Source organism: Somniosus microcephalus, unplaced genomic scaffold, assembly GCF_052327205.1.
Source record: "Somniosus microcephalus isolate GS21.2 unplaced genomic scaffold, FLI_Smic_1.0 unresolved_chr7, whole genome shotgun sequence".
Lineage (NCBI taxonomy): Eukaryota > Metazoa > Chordata > Chondrichthyes > Squaliformes > Somniosidae > Somniosus > Somniosus microcephalus.
Window position 1 is genome coordinate 37,496,068 of NW_028225185.1, and position 20,764 is coordinate 37,516,831.

The window sequence follows — 20,764 nt, forward strand, 5'->3', positions numbered from 1 at the left end:
CCCGACCCTGGCGTATAATCAGTGGCCCGGTCAGAAAAAGGGCGCGTGCGGACGGGATCTGGCTTGGCTGTGAAGGCCTCCTCGGTCGAAGAGCCTTCTCATATCCAACGTCCATGGTGAGTCTACGAAGATTGGCTGAAGCACAGGAGCGAGGCAGCTGGGAGGGGGAGCAGGAAGAAACAAAAGGCACTCCGTATAATCCCTCAGTCAACACCTTGCACCACCTCAGGACGTCCCAAAGCGCCTCATAGCTAATCAATTCCTTTGGAAGTGCAGTCAACTGGTACGTGGGGCAAACGCGCCTGCCATTTTGTGCACAGCAAGATCCCACAGGCAGCAAACTGTCAGACTGACTATTCAGTGCCTGACGGCATCGGCCACGGGTCAGCCCATCTCGCTCGCGCTACCTCCGAGCCGGAATGTCGTGGGTTCGAGCCCACCACTCCAGGCACTCGAGCCCTGTAATCCAGGCCCGACAATCCTCCCCCCGGTGACAGTACTGAGGGAGCACCGCACTGTCGGAGGGGCGGTACTGAGGGAGCACCGCACTGTCGGAGGGGCAGTACTGAGGGAGCGCCGCACTGTCGGAGGGGCGGTACTGAGGGAGCGCCGCATTGTCGGAGGGGCGGTACTGAGGGAGCGCCGCACTGTCGGAGGGGCGGTACTGAGGGAGCGCCGCACAGTCGGAGGGGCGGTACTGAGGGAGCGCCGCACTGTCGGAGGGGCGGTACTGAGGGAGCGCCGCACTGTCGGAGGGGCGGTACTGAGGGAGCGCCGCACTGTCGGAGGGGCGGTACTGAGGGAGCGCCGCACTGTCGGAGGGGCGGTACTGAGGGAGCACCGCACTGTCGGAGGGGCGGTACTGAGAGAGCGCCGCACTGTCGGAGGGGCGGTACTGAAGGAGCGCCGCCCTGTCGGAGGGGCAGTACTGAGGGAGCGCCGCACTGTCGGAGGGGCGGTACTGAGGGAGCGCCGCACTGTCGGAGGGGCGGTACTGAGGGAGCGCCGCACTGTCGGAGGGGCGGTACTGAAGGAGCGCCGCCCTGTCGGAGGGGCAGTACTGAGGGAGCGCCGCACTGTCGGAGGGGCGGTACTGAGGGAGCACCGCACTGTCGGAGGGGCGGTACTGAGGGAGCGCCGCACTGTCGGAGGGGCGGTACTGAAGGAGCGCCGCCCTGTCGGAGGGGCAGTACTGAGGGAGCGCCGCACTGTCGGAGGGGCGGTACTGAGGGAGCGCCGCACTGTCGGAGGGGCGGCACTGAAGGAGCGCCGCCCTGTCGGAGGGGCGGTACTGAGGGAGCGCCGCACTGTCGGAGGGGCGGTACTGAGGGAGCGCCGCATTGTCGGAGGGGCAGTACTGAGGGAGCGCCGCACTGTCGGAGGGGCGGTACTGAGGGAGCGCCGCACTGTCGGAGGGGCAGTACTGAGGGAGCGCTGCACTGTCAGAGGGGCCGTCTTTCGGGATGAGACGTTAAACCCAAGGCCCCCGTCTACCCTCTCAGGTAGATGTAAAAGATCCCACGCCCACTATTGGAAGAAGGGCAGGGGGGAGTTCTCCCCGGTGTCCTGGGGCCAATATTGATCCCTCAACCAACATCACTAAAACAGATGATCTGGCCATTCATCAGAATGCTGTTTGTGGGATCTTGCTGTGCACGAATTGGCTGCCGCAGTTCCCACATTACAACAGTGAACTGCACTTGGAAAAAAAAAATGTCCTTCATTGGGTGTGACGAGCTTTGGGACGTCCTGAAGTGGGGAAAGGCCCTTCACTTGCCTTCCGTTCTCTAAGAGTGTCAGCACCAGTTCCCTCCACCCACCCCGCCCGCCGAGGCCCCAAGTGAGCGAGCCAATCTAATGAGTCACGCCAGATAACGCAAGTAACGTGAGACCGTCCGGTCCCATCCCATCCCCCCCGCAACCATCGGTGCCAAGTCTCCATCTCCTGACTCTCCTGAATAGTGTCCGATAACAGACAGCACAATGGTGGCCAACAGACAGCACAATGGTGGCCATTCAAGGCCCGAGGTGTAGGGTGTCTTAAAGGCTCCTTTCATGCAGGCCCGATCTCCACAACCCGGCGGGGGCAAGGAGAAGGGAGCCGAGAAGTCGACTCCCCCTTGCCCTTCAATCAACTTCACTGAGGTAGAGGGGAAAGCGGCCAGGGTTGCATGACCCTCGTTCCCAACCTTTGACCCTCGGAGGGACGGTACTGAGGGAGCGCCGCACTGACGGAGGGGCGGTACTGAGGGAGCGCCGCACTGACGGAGGGGCGGTACTGAGGGAGGGCCGTACTGTCGGAGGGGCGGTACTGAGGGAGCGCCGCACTGTCGGAGGGGCGGTACTGAGGGAGCGGGTTAGGGTTAGGGATTAGGGATAAGGTTAGGGTTAGGGCGGCACTCCCTCAGTACTGCCCCTCCGACAGTGCGGCGCTCCCTCAGTACCCGCCCCTCCGACAGTGCGGCGCTCCCTCAGTACTGCCCCTCCGACAGTGCGGCGCTCCCTCAGTACTGCCCCTCCGAAAGTGTGGCGCTCCCTCAGCACTGCCCCTCCGACAGTGCAGTGCTCCCTCAGTACCACCCCTCCGACAGTGCGGCGCTCCCTCAGTACCGCCCCTCCGACTGCGGCGCTCCCTCAGTACTGCCCCTCCGACAGTGCGGCGCTCCCTCAGTACTGCCCCTCCGACAGTGCAGCGCTCCGTCAATACTGCCCCTCCGACTGTGCGGCGCTCCCCCAGTACTGCCTCTCCGACAGTGCGGCGCTCCCTCAGTACCGCCCCTCCGACAGTGCGGCGCTCCCTCAGTACCGCCCCTCCGACAGTACGGCGCTCCCTCAGTACCGCCCCTCCGACAGTGCGGTGCTCCCTCAGTACCGCCCCTCCGACAGTGCGGTGCTCCCTCAGTACCGCCCCTCCGACAGTGCGGCGCTCCCTCAGCACTGCCTCTCTGACATTGCGGCGTTCCCTCAGTACCGCCCTTCCGACAGTGCGGCGTTCCCTCAGTACTGCCCCTCCGACAGTGCGGCGCTCCCTCAGTACTGCCCCTCCGACAGTGCGGCGCTCCCTCAGTACCGCCCCTCCGACAGTGCGGCGCTCCCTCAGTACTGGCACCGGGGGAGTGTCGGGCCTGGATTACGGGGCTCGAGTCTCTGGAGTGGGGACTCGAACCCACGTCCATTTGACTCCGATGCGAGAGTGAGACCCACTGGGCCACGGGTGACACACAGGAAGCCTTCCGACGTACAGTCGGCTTAATTCTGCTACCAGGCGTTTGAAAGTACTCCAGTCTCCAACGCTAAGATCCCTCTCCTTTTGTAAAGTCTAATCTCTTCTGCGGGATGTCAAGTTTGGTGTCAGTGCTTTGCATTTAGGTCAGAAACAGGGGAGCATTCCCTCGGTCTCGTACCTTCAGATATTAAGGTGGTCAACCCCCTTTAACATAAACAAAGATATGAATGGGGTACAAGGTGGGACATCTGGACCTCAGAGCAGACAGGATGAGCGCCATCCATTGACTCTTCTCCTAGAATCGCACAGCACAGGAAGAGGCCGTTCGGCCCATCGTGCCTGTGCCGGCTCTGTGAACGAGCTCTCCAATTAGTCCCACTCCCCCCTGCTCTTTCCCCACAGCCCGGCACATTTTTCCCCGTCAAGTATTTCTCCAATTCCCCCTTTTGAAAGTTACTCTTGAATCTGCTCCCATCGCCCTTTCAGGCAGCGCGTTACAGATCACAACAACTCGCTGCATAAAAAACATTCTCCTCATCTCCCCTCTGGTTGAGGATGTAGCTGGTAGAATAGATAAGGGAGAACCAGTAGATGTGGTGTATCTGGACTTTCAGAAGGCTTTCGATAAGGTTCCGCATAAGAGATTAGCGTGTTAAGTTAAAGGACATGGGATTGGGGGTAAGGTACTGACTTGGATAGAGCAATGGTTGGCGGACAGAAAGCAAAGAGTTGGAATAAACGGGTCTTTTTCCGAGTGGCAGGCAGTGACTAGTGGGGGTACCGCAGGGATCGGTGCTTGGACCCCAGCTATTCACAATATATATTAATGATCTAGACAAGGGAACTAGATGTAATATCTCCAAATTTGCAGACGACACAAAGCTGGGTGGGCGTGTGTGCTGTGAGGAGGATGCCGAGAAACTCCAGGATGATTTGGACAGGTTGGGTGATTGGGCAGAAGCATGGCAGATGCAATATAACGTGGATAAATGTGAGGTTATCCACTTTGGTGGCAAAAACAGGAAGGCAGGTTATTATCTGAACGGCAATAGATTGGGAAAAGGGGAAGTGCAACGAGACCTGGGCGTCCTTGTGCACCAGTCGCTGAAGGTAAGCATGCAGGTGCAGCAGGCGGTTAAGAAGGCAAATGGTATGTTGGCCTTCGTAGCGAGAGGGTTTGAGTACAGGAACAAGGATGTCTTGCTGCAGTTATACAGGGCCTTGGTGAGACCACACCTTGAGTATTGTGTGCAGTTTTGGTCGCCTTATCTAAGGAAGGATGTTCTTGCCATGGAGGGAGTTCAGCGAAGATTCACCAGGCTGATACCTGGGATGGCAGGAATGACGTATGAGGAGAGATTGGGTCGATTGGGCTTGTACTCGCTGGAGTTTAGAAGAATGAGAGGGGGATCTCATTGAAACTTATAAAATTCTAACAGGACTGGACAGACTAGATGCAGGAAGGATGTTCCCGATGACGGGGGAGTCCAGAACCAGGGGTTACAGTCTAAAGATAAGGGGTAAGCCATTTAGGACAGAGATGAGGAGGAATTTCTTCACCCAGAGAGTGGTGAACCTGTGGAATTCTCTACCACAGAAGGCAGTAGAGGCCAATTCATTAAATATATTCAAGAAAGAGTTGGATATATTTCTTAAGGCTAAAGGGATCAAGGGATATGGGGAGAAGGCAGGGACTGGGTACTGAATTTGGATGATCAGCCATGATCTCATTAAATGGCGGAGCAGGCTCGAGGGGCCGAATGGCCGACTCCTGCTCCTATCTTCTATGTTTCTATGTTTCAATGGTTCTTTTACCGATTATCTTCAATCTGTGTCCTCTGGTTACCGACCCTCCTGCCACTGGAAACAGTTTCTCCTTATTTACTCTATCAAAACCCCTCATGATTTTGAACACCTCTATTAAATCTCCCCTTAACCTTCTCTGCTCCAAGGAGAACAACCCCAGCTTCTCCAGTCTCTCCACATCACTGAAGTCCCTCATCCCTGGTACCATTCTGGTCAATCTCCCCTTAACCTTCTCTGCTCTAAGGAGAACAATCCCAGCTTCTCCAGTCTCTCCACATCACTGAAGTCCCTCATCCCTGGTACCATTCTGGTCAATCTCCCCTTAACCTTCTCTGCTCTAAGGAGAACAATCCCAGCTTCTCCAGTCTCTCCACATCACTGAAGTCCCTCATCCCTGGGACCATTCTGGTCAATCTCCCCTTAACCTTCTCTGCTCTAAGAAGAACAATCCCAGCTTCTCCAGTCTCTCCACGTCACTGAAGTCCCTCATCCCTGGTACCATTCTGGTCAATCTCCCCTTAACCTTCTCTGCTCTAAGGAGAACAATCCCAGCTTCTCCAGTCTCTCCACATCACTGAAGTCCCTCATCCCTGGTACCATTCTGGTCAATCTCCCCTTAACCTTCTCTGCTCTAAGGAGAACAACCCCAGCTTCTCCAGTCCTCTCACATCACTGAAGTCCCTCATCCCTGGCACCATTCTGGTCAATCTCCCCTTAACCTTCTCTGCTCTAAGAAGAACAATCCCAGCTTCTCCAGTCTCTCCACATCACTGAAGTCCCCTCATCCCTGGTACCATTCTGGTCAATCTCCTCTTAACCTTCTCTGCTCTAAGGAGAACAATCCCAGCTTCTCCAGTCTCTCCACGTCACTGAAGTCCCTCATCCCTGGTACCATTCTGGTCAATCTCCTCTTAACCTTCTCTGCTCTAAGGAGAACAATCCCAGCTTCTCCAGTCTCTCCACGTCACTGAAGTCCCTCATCCCTGGTACCATTCTGGTTAATCTCCTCTTAACCTTCTCTGCTCTAAGGAGAACAACCCCAGCTTCTCCAGGCTCTCCACATCACTGAAGTCCCTCATCCCAGGGACCATTCTGGTCAATCTCCTCTGCGCCCTCTGCAAGGACTCTCCTCTATTCCTCTCTCTCCTTTTTTATTTTCTTTTGTCTTTCCATTCTCGCTCTCTTTCACCTCCCACCATGCAACTGGCTATCCCAGAATGCAGTGCAGCACTGGACACACATCAGATCCACTTCCTCCCTACAAAGCATTGCTTCCCGTGGTCACGTCTTGGCCCCACTTTTGTCCCGACCCTTTTTCCCCGTTGCGAATTCCGACCTCCCCATTCGGAATGGGATCTCCCTATGTAAACCAGTCACGCTGTAATTACAGGCTCCCGCCAGTGACGGCGCTGTAGTGCATCGGTATTGCGTCTCCCACCTCCTCAGCCTCTGCTGCAGAGAGACCGGTGGGACTCCTCCCCCACCCTCGGTCCTACCCTCCCTCCACCCTCCCCTTCCTCGTCAGCCCTCCCTCTCCCCCAGTCCTCCCTCAATCTCTCCCCTCCCTCAGCCCTTCCTCAATGATGTCTCCTGCCCTCCGCCCTCTCCCCCTCCCTCAATACTCCCTCAATCTCTCCACTCCCTCAGCCCTCCCTCCGCCCTCACCCCGTCCCATTGTCCTCCCTCAATCCTCTCCCCCTCATTCAGACTTCCCTCCTCCCGCTCCCCCTCCCTCAGCCCCCCTACCCTATCCCCCTCTCTCAGCTCTCTCCCCTCTCTTCTCCCTCCCTCAGCCAGTTCCCCCTCCTTCAGTCTTCCCTGAACCCTCCCTCCCTCAGCCCTCGCTCAGCCCTCTCCCACTCCCTCAGCCCTCCCTCCACCCCCTCCCTCAGCTCTCTCCCACTCCCTCAGTCCCCCTCAGCCCTCGCTCAGACCTATCCCCTTCCTCAGCCCTCTCCCACTCCCTCAGCAACCCTCAGCCCTCACTCCACCCTTTCCCCCTCCCTCCATCCTCTCCCCTCCCCCCACCACTCCCTCCCTCCACCCTCTCCCCTCCACCCCACCCCTCCCTCAGTCTACAGGCCTTAGCCAGGCCAAACTTGGCACCAAAACTGACCGACGCTTTGCAGGCCCCTGGCTACGTCTGACACTGTGGGACTCGAACCCTCACCTGAGTGTTGCGACTAATAAAAACAATTTCACTTCCAAGGGGGTGGGGGGGGTGATGGGCTCAGGCAGCTTAGAGAGACGGGACTGTCCCTTTAAACGCAGGACAATCACAGAGCAGGAAACCGTGCCCCTTCCCCCACCCCTCCCCACCCCGCCCCGAGGGACTCTGTCGAAATGGTTGGCATTGTGCCAGTATGTTATGTGTGCTGCACAGGGCGGGGGAGCGTGGGATTATTTGAACAATCGGATCTGCCAATGGAACAGTCTTAAAGGGACCTTCCTTCCCCCAAGGAAGCTCACTTCACGTGCATAGCAGGGAGCTTAACGCTGAAAAACCCGCACTGTCGGAGGGGCAGTACTGAGGGAGCGTCGCACTGTCGGAGGGGCGCTACTGAGGGAGTGCTGCACTGTCGGAGGGGCGGTACTGAGGGAGCGCCGCACTGTCGGAGGGGCGGTACTGAGGGAGCGCCGCACTGTTGGAGGGGCGGTACTGAGGGAGCGCCGCACTGTCGGAGGGGCGCTACTGAGGGAGTGCTGCACTGTCGGAGGGGCGGTACTGAGGGAGCGCCGCACTGTCGGAGGGGCGGTACTGAGGGAGCGCTGCACTGTCGGAGGGGCAGTACTGAGGGAGCGCCGCACTGTCGGAGGGGCGGTACTGAGGGAGCGCCGCACTGTCGGAGGGGCGGTACTGAGGGAGCGCCGCACTGTCGGAGGGGCGGTGCTGAGGGAGCGCCGCACTGTCGGAGGGGCGGTACTGAGGGAGCGCCGCACTGTCGGAGGGGCGGTGCTGAGGGTGCGCCGCACTGTCGGAGGGGCGGTACTGAGGGAGCGCCGCACTGTCGGAGGGGCGGTACTGAGGGAGCGCTGCACTGTCGTAGGGGCGGTACTGAGGGAGCACCGCACTGTCGGAGGGGCGGTACTGAGGGAGCGCCGCACTGTCGGAGGGGCGGTACTGAGGGAGCGCCGCACTGTCGGAGGGGCGGTACTGAGGGAGCGCCGCACTGTCGGAGGGGCGGTACTGAGGGAGCGCCGCACTGTCGGAGGGGCGGTACTGAGGGAGCGCCGCACTGTCGGAGGAGCGGTACTGAGGGAGCGCCGCACTGTAGGAGGGGCAGTACTGAGGGAGCGCCGCACTGTCGGAGGGGCGGTACTGAGGGAGCGCCGCACTGTCGGAGGGGCGGTACTGAGGGAGCGCCGCACTGTCGGAGGGGCGGTACTGAGGGAGCGCCGCACTGTCGGAGGGGCGGTACTGAGGGAGCGCCGCACTGTCGGAGGGGCAGTACTGAGGGAGCGCCGCACTGTCAGAGGGGCAATTCTGAGGGAGCACCGCACTGTCGGAGGGGCGGTACTGAGGGAGCGCCGCACTGTCGGAGGGGCGGTACTGAGGGAGCGCCGCACTGTCGGAGGGGCGGTACTGAGGGAGCGCCGCACTGTCGGAGGGGCAGTACTGAGGGAGCGCCGCACTGTCAGAGGGGCAATTCTGAGGGAGCACCGCACTGTCGGAGGGGCGGTACTGAGGGAGCGCCGCACTGTCGGAGGGGCGGTACTGAGGGAGCGCCGCACTGTCGGAGGGGCGGTACTGAGGGAGCGCCGCACTGTCGGAGGTGCCGTCTTTCGGATGAGACGTTAAACCCGAGGCCCCGTCTGCTCTCTCAGGTGGATGTAAAAGATCCCACGGCCACTATTGGAAGAAGAGCAGGGGGGAGTTCTCCCCGGTGTCCTGGGGCCAATATTTATCCCTCAACCAGCATCACTAAAAACAGATGATCTGGTCATTTATCACATTGCTGTTTGTGGGAGCTTGCTGTGCACAAATTGCCTGCCGCGTTTCCCACATTACAACAGTGACCACACTTCAAAAAAAGTCCTTCATTGGCTGTGAAGAGCTTCGGGACGTCCCGAGGTGGGGAAAGGCGCTGGAGAAAGGGGAGTCTATTCTATTCCCACCAAGAGAGAGAGAGAAAGAGGGATACATAGGGAAAGAGAGAGAGATGGAGAGAGAGGAAGAGATAGAGAAGGAGAGAAAGGTGGGGAGAAAGAGACATAGGGAAGGAAAGAGAGACAGACAGAGAGAGTGATATAGGGAAGGATAGAGAGAAAGATGGAGAGAAGGAGACATAAGGAAAGAGAGAGAGAAAGCATTGTAGGGAAGGAGAGCGAGATGGAGAGAGGGAGAGAAGGAGAGAGAGAGAGAAACAGAGGGAGGTAGAGGAGAGAGGGAGAGAGAGACAGAGAGAGAGATAGATAGAGAGAGAGAGAGAGAGACAGAGAGACAGAGAGAGAGACTCAATTGCTACTTGGCCCTAAACAGACAATACAACATGGCTGATTACCTGACCATGGTAAAGGATAGCAAACTGAGAAAAACCTTGACAAGGTACAGACTTAGTGAACATAGCCTGGCCATCGAAAAAGGCAGACACAGGCAGACCCGGCTGCCTAGAGAGGACAGGATATGCTCTCACTGCAGTCAGGGAGTGGTGGAGACAGAGATGCACTTCCTCACAGCTTGTAGAAAATATCAGGGCATCAGGGAGAATTTCTACCAAAAATTCACACAAATATGCCCTGAATTCAGAAATTTGAATGACGACCAAAAACTCCCATACCTACTAGGGGAAGAGAGAAACTGTGTAACCTTAGCGGCACACTATGTTACAGCTTGCCATAAACAGAGGGACAACCAGTAAACCTAAGAAAAGAGTATATACAAATTATACGAATGTATATTTATACACTCAGGGATATACCTGTTTATACACTGTATGAATAGATCTGTGTTTATGTGTTCAACCATAAATGTATTTTGATGCTTTGGCAACATAAGATGTACCTTATCATGCCAATAAAGCGATTTGAATTGAATTGAATTGAAAATTGAGAGGTAGAGGAGGAGAGAGACAGAGACAGAGAGAGAGAGAGTCAGTCCTGAATGAGCAGGGATCTCACAGCCAACTTGCAGAGTGAATTGTATCTGAGCAGACGGGGGTTAAATTAAACATTGATGAACTTTGGAACAAATAACACAGACAATTCAACTCGACCAGAGACACAGGACAGAAACCGGGGCAACCCTTCAAACTCGACAAATGGTTAACTATCAGCAGGGAGATCAATAAAAAAAACACAGCAACAGGTTCAAAGAGGAAACGACATTAAACTGGGATTCGTGAATTTACTGATGTTTTGAGTAAAAGTTTTAAGCAGTGTGAGCCCCCGAGTCACTTTCACACTCTGCCTGAAACTGAAATCAACACGCAACCCACACACTCCAAAAACTTCAAAGTTTTTGAAAACTTTTTTTCTGTCCCCTCTGCCTGGGGGAAACTCACCGAGCGATCGGAGCGTCGCTTCCTGGACCCTCTGGTAAACATGCTGTTCTGAAGCGGGATTCCCCTTGCTCACACTGGAAAGCTTTTAGGGGGCGTTGATTTAGAAAAATATATCTCAAACACCCAGGCAGAGAGCAGGTGATCCGCAAGCTTTGTGGCGCATCGCTTCCAGTTTGAGGAGTCTCTCTCTCTCTCTGTCTCACACACAGTCAAAAACTAGACAGGGAGGGAGCTGGGCTGGTCAAAACTGAGTCACCAAGGGAGACAGAGAGAGAGAGAGACACACTGAACAGGTAAAAGGAGAGAGCGATAGTGCTGTGGAGAGGAGAGAGAGTGGGGGGAGAGAGAGAGAGAGAGAGAGAGACGGAGAGAGAGAGAGAGACAGAGGGAGAGAGAGAGAGAGAGAGAGAGACAGAGAGAGAGAGAGAGAGAGAGACCGAGAGAGAGACAGAGAGAGAGAGAGAGAGAGCATTTCCTCCTAAAATGCGAAAAATTCAACACATCAAGAAACATATTATTCAACAAGCTAAGCCAAACAACCCCAGATTTCAAGGAATTGGATGACCTGTCAAAATTGAGATTAGTCCTAGGAGAAGGAGACAGACCATACCTTGGGGCCAAATATGTAACAACATGTCACAACCTGAGGACTGTTTAAAATTAAGACTGTTTAAAATTAATATTGAACGTACCAAATGAAGTACAAAGACTGTTTAAAATTAATATTGTTTAAAAGTAATATTGTATGTACCCAACAAATGTCAAATCGATTGACACCTACAGAATGTTGGAAAACTGTACCTTTTTGCTATGTAAGCTTTGGCAATATGGTTCTCTGTAAACTTTCATGCCAATAAAGCATTTGAACTGAACTGAACTGAACTGAGAGAGAGACAGAGAGACAGAAAGAGAGACAGAGAGAGAGAGAGAAACAGAGAGAGAGAGAGAGAGAGAGAGAGAGACAGACAGAGAGAGACAGAGAGAGAGAGACAGAGAGAGAGAGAGAGACAGAGAGAGAGAGAGACAGAGAGAGAGAGAGAGCGAGAGAGAGAGAGAGAGACAGAGAGAGAGAGACAGAGAGAGACAGAGAGAGAGAGAGAGACAGAGAGAGAGAGAGAGAGACAGAGAGAGAGACAGAGAGAGAGAGACAATGGGGTAGAGAGATTTTAGGGTAATTTACTAGCTTTAGAATCATAGAAATTTATGGCACAGAGGAGGAGGCCATTCAGCCCATCCTGTCCGTGCCAGCCGAGAAAGAGCCATCCAGCCTAATCCCCCTTTCCAGTTCTCGGTCCGTAGCCCTGCAGGTTACGACGCTTCGAGTGCATATCCAAGTACTTTTTAAATGTGATGAGGGTCTCTGCCTCGACCACCCTTTCAGGCAGTGAGTTCCAGACCCCCACCGCCCTCTGGGTGAAGAAAGTTCTCCTCAACTCCCCTCTAATCCTTCTCCCAATGACTTTAAATCTCTGCCCCCCTGGTTATTGACCCCTCGCTCAGGGAAATAGGTCCTTCCTATCCACTCTATCCAGGGCCCCTCATCATTTTATACACCTCGATTAAACCTCCTCTCAGCCTCCTCTGTTCCAGAGAAAACAACCCCAGCCTCTCCAATCTTTCCTCATCGCTAAACACTCCCAGGGCAGGTACAGCACGGGTTAGATACAGAGTAAAGCTCCCTCTACACTGCCCCATCAAACACTCCCAGGGCAGGTACAGCATGGGTTAGATACAGAGTAAAGCTCCCTCTACACTGTCCCCATCAAACACTCCCAGGGCAGGTACAGCATGGGTTAGATACAGACTAAAGCTCCCTCTACACTGTCCCATCAAACACTCCCAGGGCAGGTACAGAACGGGTTAGATAGAGAGTAAATCTCCCTCTACACTGTCCCATCAAACACTCCCAGGGCCGATACAGCACGGGTTAGATACAGAGTAAAGCTCCCTCTACACTGTCCCCATCAAACACTCCCAGGGCAGGTACAGCACGGGTTAGATACAGAGTAAAGCTCCCTCTACACTGTCCCATCAAGCACTCCCAGGGCAGGTACAGCACGGGTTAGATACAGAGTAAAGCTCCCTCTACACTGTCCCATCAAACACTCCCAGGGCAGGTACAGCACAGGTTAGATACAGAGTAAATCTCCCTCTACACTGTCCCCATCAAACACTCCCAGGGCAGGTACAGCACGGGTTAGATACAGAGTAAAGCTCCCTCTACACTGTCCCATCAAACACTCCCAGGGCAGGCACAGCACGGGTTAGATACAGAGTAAAGCTCCCTCTACACTGTCCCATCAAACACTCCCAGGGCAGGTAGAGCACGGGTTACATGCAGAGTAAAGCTCCCTCTACACTGTCCCATCAAACACTCCCACGGCAGGTACAGCACGGGTTAGATACAGAGTAAATCTCCCTCTACACTGTCCCCATCAAACACTCCCAGGGCAGGTACAGCACGGGTTACATGCAGAGTAAAGCTCCCTCTACACTGTCCCATCAAACACTCCCAGGGCAGGTACAGCACGGGTTAGATACAGAGTAAAGCACCCTCTACACTGTCCCATCAAACACTCCCAGGGCAGGTACAGCACGGGTTAGATACAGAGTAAAGCTTCCTCTACACTGTCCCCATCAAACACTCCCAGGGCAGGTACAGCACGGGTTAGATACAGAGTAAAGCTCCCTCTACACTGTCCCCATCAAACACTCCCAGGGCAGGTACAGCACGGGTTAGATACAGAGTAAAGCTCCCTCTACACTGTCCCATCAAACACTCCCAGGGCAGGTACAGCACGGGTTAGATACAGAGAAAAGCTCCCTCTACACTGTCCCCATCAAACATTCCCAGGGCAGGTACAGCACGGGTTAGATACAGAGTAAAGCTCCCTCTACACTGTCCCATCAAACACTCCCAGGGCAGGTACAGCACGGGTTAGATACAGAGTAAAGCTCCCTCTACACTGTCCCATCAAACACTCCCAGGGCAGATACAGCACGGGTTAGATACAGAGTAAAGCTCCCTCTACACTGTCCCATCAAACACTCCCAGGGCAGGTACAGCACGGGTTAGATACAGAGTAAATCTCCCTCTACACTGTCCCACCAAACACTCCCAGGGCAGGTACAGCATGGGTTAGATACAGAGTAAAGCTCCCTCTACACTGTCCCATCAAACACTCCCAGGGCCGATACAGCACGGGTTAGATACAGAGTAAAGCTCCATCTACACTGTCCCCATCAAACACTCCCAGGGCAGTTACAGCACGGGTTAGATACAGAGTAAAGCTCCCTCTACACTGTCCCATCAAACACTCCCAGGGCAGGTACAGCACGGGTTAGCTCCAGAGTAAATCTCCCTCTACACTGTCCCCATCAAACACTCCCAGGGCAGGTACAGCACGGGGTTAGATACAGAGTAAAGCTCCCTCTACACTGTCCCCATCAAACACTCCCAGGGCAGGTACAGCACGGGTTAGATACAGAGTAAAGCACCCTCTCCACTGTCCCATCAAACACTCCCAGGGCAGGTACAGCACGGGTTAGATACAGAGTAAAGCTCCCTCTACACTGTCCCATCAAACACTCCCAGGGCAGGTACAGCACAGGTTAGATACAGAGTAAAGCTCCCTCTACACTGTCCCATCAAACACTCCCAGGGCAGGTACAGCACGGGTTAGATACAGAGTAAAGCTCCCTCTACACTGTCCCATCAAACACTCCCAGGGCAGGTACAGCACAGGTTAGATAGAGAGTAAATCTCCCTCCACACTGTCCCATCAAACACTCCCAGGGCAGGTACAGCACGGGTTAGATAGAGAGTAAATCTGCCTCCACACTGTCCCATCAAACACTCCCAGGGCAGGTACAGCACGGGTTAGATACAGAGTAAAGTTCCCTCTACACTGTCCCCATCAAACACTCCCAGGGCAGGTACAGCACGGGTTAGATACAGAGTAAAGCTCCCTCTACACTGTCCCATCAAACACTCCCAGGGCAGGTACAGCACGGGTTAGATACAGAGTAAAGCTCCCTCTACACTGACCCATCAAACACTCCCAGGGCAGGTACAGCACGGGTTAGATACAGAGTAAAGCTCCCTCTACACTGTCCCCATCAAACACTCCCAGGGCAGGTACAGCACGGGTTAGATACAGAGTAAAGCTCCCTCTACACTGTCCCCATCAAACACTCCCAGGGCAGGTACAGCACGGGTTAGATACAGAGTAAATCTCCCTCTACAATGTCCCCATCAAACACTCCCAGGGCAGGTACAGCACGGGTTAGATACAGAGTAAATCTCCCTCTACAATGTCCCCATCAAACACTCCCAGGGCAGGTACAGCACGGGTGACATGCAGAGTAAAGCTCCCTCTGCACTGTCCCATCAAACACTCCCAGGGCAGGTACAGCACGGGTTAGATACAGAGTAAATCTCCCTCTACAATGTCCCCATCAAACACTCCCAGGGCAGGTACAGCACGGGTGACATGCAGAGTAAAGCTCCCTCTACACTGTCCCATCAAACACTCCCAGGGCCGATACAGCACGGGTTAGATACAGAGTAAAGCTCCATCTACACTGTCCCCATCAAACACTCCCAGGGCAGGTACAGCACGGGTTAGATACAGGGTAAAGCTCCCTCTACACTGTCTCATCAAACACTCCCAGGGCCGATACAGCACGGGTTACATGCAGAGTAAAGCTCCCTATACACTGTCCCATCAAACACTCCCAGGGCAGGTACAGCACGGGTTAGATACAGAGTAAATCTCCCTCTACACTGTCCCCATCAAACACTCCCAGGGCAGGTACAGCACGGGTTAGATACAGAGTAAAGCACCCTCTCCACTGTCCCATCAAACACTCCCAGGGCAGGTACAGCACGGGTTAGATACAGAGTGAAGCTCCCTCTACACTGTCCCATCAAACACTCCCAGGGCAGGTACAGCACGGGTTAGATACAGAGTAAATCTCCCTCTACACTGTCCCATCAAACACTCCCAGGGCAGGTACAGCACGGGTTAGATACAGAGTAAATCTCCCTCTACACTGTCCCATCAAACACTCCCAGGGCAGGTACAGCACGGGTTAGATACAGAGTAAAGCTCCCTCTACACTGTCCCATCAAACACTCCCAGGGCAGGTACAGCACGGGTTAGATACAGAGTAAAGCTCCCCCTACACTGTCCCATCAAACACTCCCAGGGCAGGTACAGCACGGGTTAGATACAGAGTAAAGCTCCCTCTACACTGTCCCATCAAACACTCCCAGGGCAGGTACAGCACGGGTTAGATACAGAGTAAAGCTCCCTCTACACTGTCCCATCAAACACTCCCAGGGCAGGTACAGCACGGGTTAGAAACAGAGTAAAGCTCCCTCTACACTGTCCCATCGAACACTCCCAGGGCAGGTACAGCACGGGTTAGATACAGAGTAAAGCTGCCTCTACACTGTCCCATCAAACACTCCCAGGGCAGGTACAGCACGGGTTAGATACAGAGTAAAGCTCCCTCTACACTGTCCCATCAAACACTCCCAGGGCAGGTACAGCACGGGTTAGATACAGAGTAAAGCTCCCTCTACACTGTCCCATCAAACACTCCCAGGGCAGGGACAGCACGGGTTAGATACAGAGTAAAGCTCCCTCTACACTGTCCCATCAAACACTCCCAGGGCAGGTACAGCACGGGTTAGATACAGAGTAAAGCTCCCTCTACACTGTCCCATCAAACACTCCCAGGGCAGGTACAGCACGGGTTAGATACAGAGTAAAGCTCCCTCTACACTGTCCCATCAAACACTCCCAGGGCAGGTACAGCACGGGTTAGATACAGAGTAAAGCTCCCTCTACACTGTCCCATCAAACACTCCCAGGGCAGGTACAGCACGGGTTAGATACAGAGTAAAGCTCCCTCTACACTGTCCCATCAAACACTCCCAGGGCAGGTACAGCACGGGTTAGATACAGAGTAAAGCTCCCTGTACACTGTCCCATCAAACACTCCCAGGGCAGGTACAGCACGGGTTAGATACAGAGTAAAGCTCCCTCTACACTGTCCCATCAAACACTCCCAGGGCAGGTACAGCACGGGTTAGATACAGAGTAAAGCTCCCTCTACACTGTCCCATCAAACACTCCCAGGGCAGGTACAGCACGGGTTAGATACAGAGTAAAGCTCCCTCTACACTGTCCCATCAAACACTCCCAGGGCAGGTACAGCACGGGTTAGATACAGAGTAAAGCTCCCTCTACACTGTCCCCATCAAACACTCCCAGGGCAGGGACAGCACGGGTTAGATACAGAGTAAAGTTCCCTCTACACTGTCCCATCAAACACTCCCAGGGCAGGTACAGCACGGGTTAGATACAGAGTAAAGCTCCCTCTACACTGTCCCATCAAACACTCCCAGGGCAGGTACAGCACGGGGTTAGATACAGAGTAAAGCTGCCTCTACACTGTCCCCATCAAACACTCCCAGGGCAGATACAGCACGGGTTAGATACAGAGTAAAGCTCCCTCTACACTGTCCCCATCAAACACTCCCAGGGCAGGTACAGCACGGGTTAGATACAGAGTAAAGCTCCCTCCACACTGTCCCATCAAACACTCCCAGGGCAGGGACAGCACGGGTTAGATACAGAGTAAAGCTCCCTCTACACTGTCCCATCAAACACTCCCAGGGCAGGTACAGCACGGGTTAGATACAGAGTAAAGCTCCCTCTACACTGTCCCATCAAACACTCCCAGGGCAGGTACAGCACGGGTTAGATACAGAGTAAAGCTCCCTCTACACTGTCCCATCAAACACTCGCAGGGCAGGTACAGCACGGGTTAGATACAGAGTAAAGCTCCCTCTACACTGTCCCCATCAAACACTCCCAGGGCAGGTACAGCACGGGTTAGATACAGAGTAAAGCTTCCTCTACACAGCTAATCTAGGGGTGCGTGATGGTGACACTGGGCGCCTGTACTGGAGATTGATGTATTGGGAATTCTTTGAAAGGAACAGTGACATTGAGAATGTCTTATGATCCTTTAACTCCTCAGTACCGCCCCTCCGACAGTGCGGCGCTCCCTCAGTACTGCCCCTCCGACAGTGCGGCGCTCCCTCAGTACCGCCCCTCCGACAGTGCGGCGCTCTCTCAGTACCGCCCCTCCGACAGTGCGGCGCTCCCTCAGTACCGCCCCTTCGACAGTGCGGCGCTCCCTCAGTACCGCCCTTCCGACAGTGCAGTGCTACCTCAGTACCGCCCCTCCGACAGTGCGGCGCTCCCTCAGTACCGCCCCTCCGACAGTGCGGGGATCCCTCAGTACCGCCCCTCCGACAGTGCGGCGCTCCCTCAGTACTGCCCCTCCGACTGTGCGGCGCTCTCTCAGTACCGCCCCTCCGACAGTGCGGCGATCCCATAGTACCGCCCCTCCGACAGTGCGGCGCTCCCTCAGTACCGCCCCTCCGACAGTGCGGCGCTCCCTCAGTACTGCTCCTCCGACAGTGCGGCGATCGCTCAGTACCGCCCCTCCGACTGTGCGGCGCTCCCTCAGTACCGCCCCTCCGACAGTGCGGCGATCCCTTAGTACCGCCCCTCCGACAGTGCGGCGCTCCCTCAGTACCGCCCCTCCGACAGTGCGGCGCTCCCTCAGTACCGCCCCTCTGACAGTGCGGCGCTCCCTCAGTACCGCACCTCCGACAGTGCGGCGCTCCCTCAGTACCGCCCCTCCGACAGTGCGGCGCTCCCTCAGTACCGCCCCTTCGACAGTGCGGCGCTCCCTCAGTACCGCCCCTCTGACAATACTGCGCTACCTCAGTACCGCCCCTCCGACAGTGCGGCGCTCCCTCAGTACCGCCCCTCCGACATTGCGGGGATCCCTCAGTACCGCCCCTCCGACAGTGCGGCGCTCCCTCAGTACTGCCCCTCCGACTGTGCGGCGCTCCCTCAGTACCGCCCCTCCGACAGTGCGGCGATCCCTCAGTACCGCCCCTCCGACAGTGCGGCGCTCCCTCAGTACCGCCCCTCCGACAGTGCGGCGCTCCCTCAGTACTGCTCCTCCGACAGTGCGGCGATCCCTCAGTACCGCCCCTCCGACTGTGCGGCGCTCCCTCAGTACCGCCCCACCGACAGTGCGGCGATCCCTCAGTACCGCCCCTCCGACAGTGCGGCGCTCCCTCAGTACCGCCCCTCCGACAGTGCGGCGCTCCCTCAGTACCGCCCCTCCGACAGTGCGGCGCTCCCTCAGTACCGCCCCTCCGACAGTGCGGCGCTCCCTCAGTACCGCCCCTCCGACAGTGCGGCGCTCCCTCAGTACCGCCCCTCTGACAATACTGCACTACCTCAGTACCGCCCCTCCGACAGTGCGGCGCTCCCTCAGTACCGCCCCTCCGACAGTGCGGGGATCCCTCAGTAAGGCCCCTCCGACAGTGCGGCGCTCCCTCAGTACTGCCCCTCCGACTGTGCGGCGCTCCCTCAGTACCGCCCCTCCGACAGTGCGGCGATCCCTCAGTACCGCCCCTCCGACAGTGCGGCGCTCCCTCAGTACCGCCCCTCCGACAGTGCGGCGCTCCCTCAGTACTGCTCCTCCGACAGTGCGGCGCTCCCACAGTCCCGCCCCTCCGACAGTGCGGCGCTCCCTCAATACTGCATCTCCGACAGTGCGGCGTCCCTCAGTACCGCCCCTCCAACAGTGCGGCGCTCCCTCAGTACCGCCCCTCCGACAGTGCGGCGCTCCCTCAGTACCGCCCCTCCCACAGTGCGGCGGTGCCTCAGTACTGCCACTCCGACAGTGCGGCGCTCCCTCAGTACCGCCCCTCCGACAGTGCGGCGCTCCCTCAGTACTGCCCCTCCGACAGTGCGGCGCTCCCTCAGTACCGCCCCTCCGACAGTGCGGCGCTCTCTCAGTACCGCCCCTCCGACAGTGCGGCGCTCCCTCAGTACCGCCCGTTCGACAGTGCGGCGCTCCCTCAGTACCGCCCCTCCGACAGTGCGGGGATCCCTCAGTACCGCCCCTCCGACAGTGCGGCGCTCCCTCAGTACTGCCCCTCCGACTGTGCGGCGCTCCCTCAGTACCGCCCCTCCGACAGTGCGGCGATCCCTCAGTACCGCTCCTCCGACAGTGCGGCGCTCCCTCAGTACCGCCCCTCCGACAGTGCGGCGCTCTCTCAGTACTTCCCCTCCGACAGTGCGGCGCTCCCTCAGTACCGCCCCTTCGACAGTGCGGCGCTCCCTCAGTACCGCCCCTCCGACAGTGCATTGCTACCTCAGTACCGCCCCTCCGACAGTGCGGCGCTCCCTCAGTACCGCCCCTCCGACAGTGCGGGGATCACTCAGTACCGCCCCTCCGACAGTGCGGCGCTCCCTCAGTACTGCCCCTCCGACTGTGCGGCGCTCCCTCAGTACCGCCCCTCCGACAGTGCGGCGATCCCCTCAGTACCGCCCCTCCGACAGTGCGGCGCTCCCTCAGTACCGCCCCTCCGACAGTGCGGCGCTCCCTCAGTACCGCTCCTCCGACAGTGCGGCGATCCCTCAGTACCGCCCCTCCGACTGTGCGGCGCTCCCTCAGTACCGCCCCTCCGACAGTGCGGCGCTCCCTCAGTACCGCCCCTCCGACAGTGCGGCGCTCCCTCAGTACCGCCCCTCCGACAGTGCGGCGCTCCCTCAGTACCGCCCCTCCGACAGTGCGGCGCTCCCTCAGTACCGCCCCTCTGACAATACTGCACTACCTCAGTACCGCCCCTCCGACAGTGCGGCGCTTCCTCAGTACCGCCCCTCCGACAGTGCGGGGACCCCTCAGTAAGGCCCCTCCGACAGTGCGGCGCTCCCTCAGTACTGCCCCTCCGACTGTGCGGCGCTCCCTCAGTACCGCCCCTCCGACAGTGCGGCGATCACTCAGTATCGCCCCTCCGACAGTGCGGCGCTCCCTCAGTACCGCCCCTCCGACAGTGCGGCGCTCCCTCAGTACCGCTCCTCCGACAGTGCGGCGCTCCCTCAGTACCGCCCCTCCGACAGTGCGGCGCTCCCTCAGTACCGCCCCTCCGACAGTGCGGCGCTCCCTCAGTACCGCCCCTCCGACAGTGCGGCGCTCCCTCAGTACCGCCCCTCTGACAATACTGCACTACCTCAGTACCGCCCCTCCGACAGTGCGGCGCTCCCTCAGTACCGCCCCTCCGACAGTGCGGGGATCCCTCAGTAAGGCCCCTCCGACAGTGCGGCGCTCCCTCAGTACTGCC

At 56.9% G+C, this 20,764-nt stretch overlaps 1 protein-coding gene across 1 annotated transcript in view; it reads right to left on the reverse strand.

Moving 5' to 3' along the window:
• The window catches only part of LOC147086806 (prickle planar cell polarity protein 3-like), a 57,422-nt gene extending 46,557 nt beyond the window's left edge, over positions 1–10,865 (reverse strand). Inside the window, 1 exon segment of the mRNA XM_085978983.1 lies at positions 10,534–10,865. Coding sequence (XP_085835109.1) covers positions 10,534–10,575 — 42 coding nt within the window. The 5' untranslated portion in view covers positions 10,576–10,865.
• Positions 10,866–20,764: the final 9,899 nt, after the last annotated feature.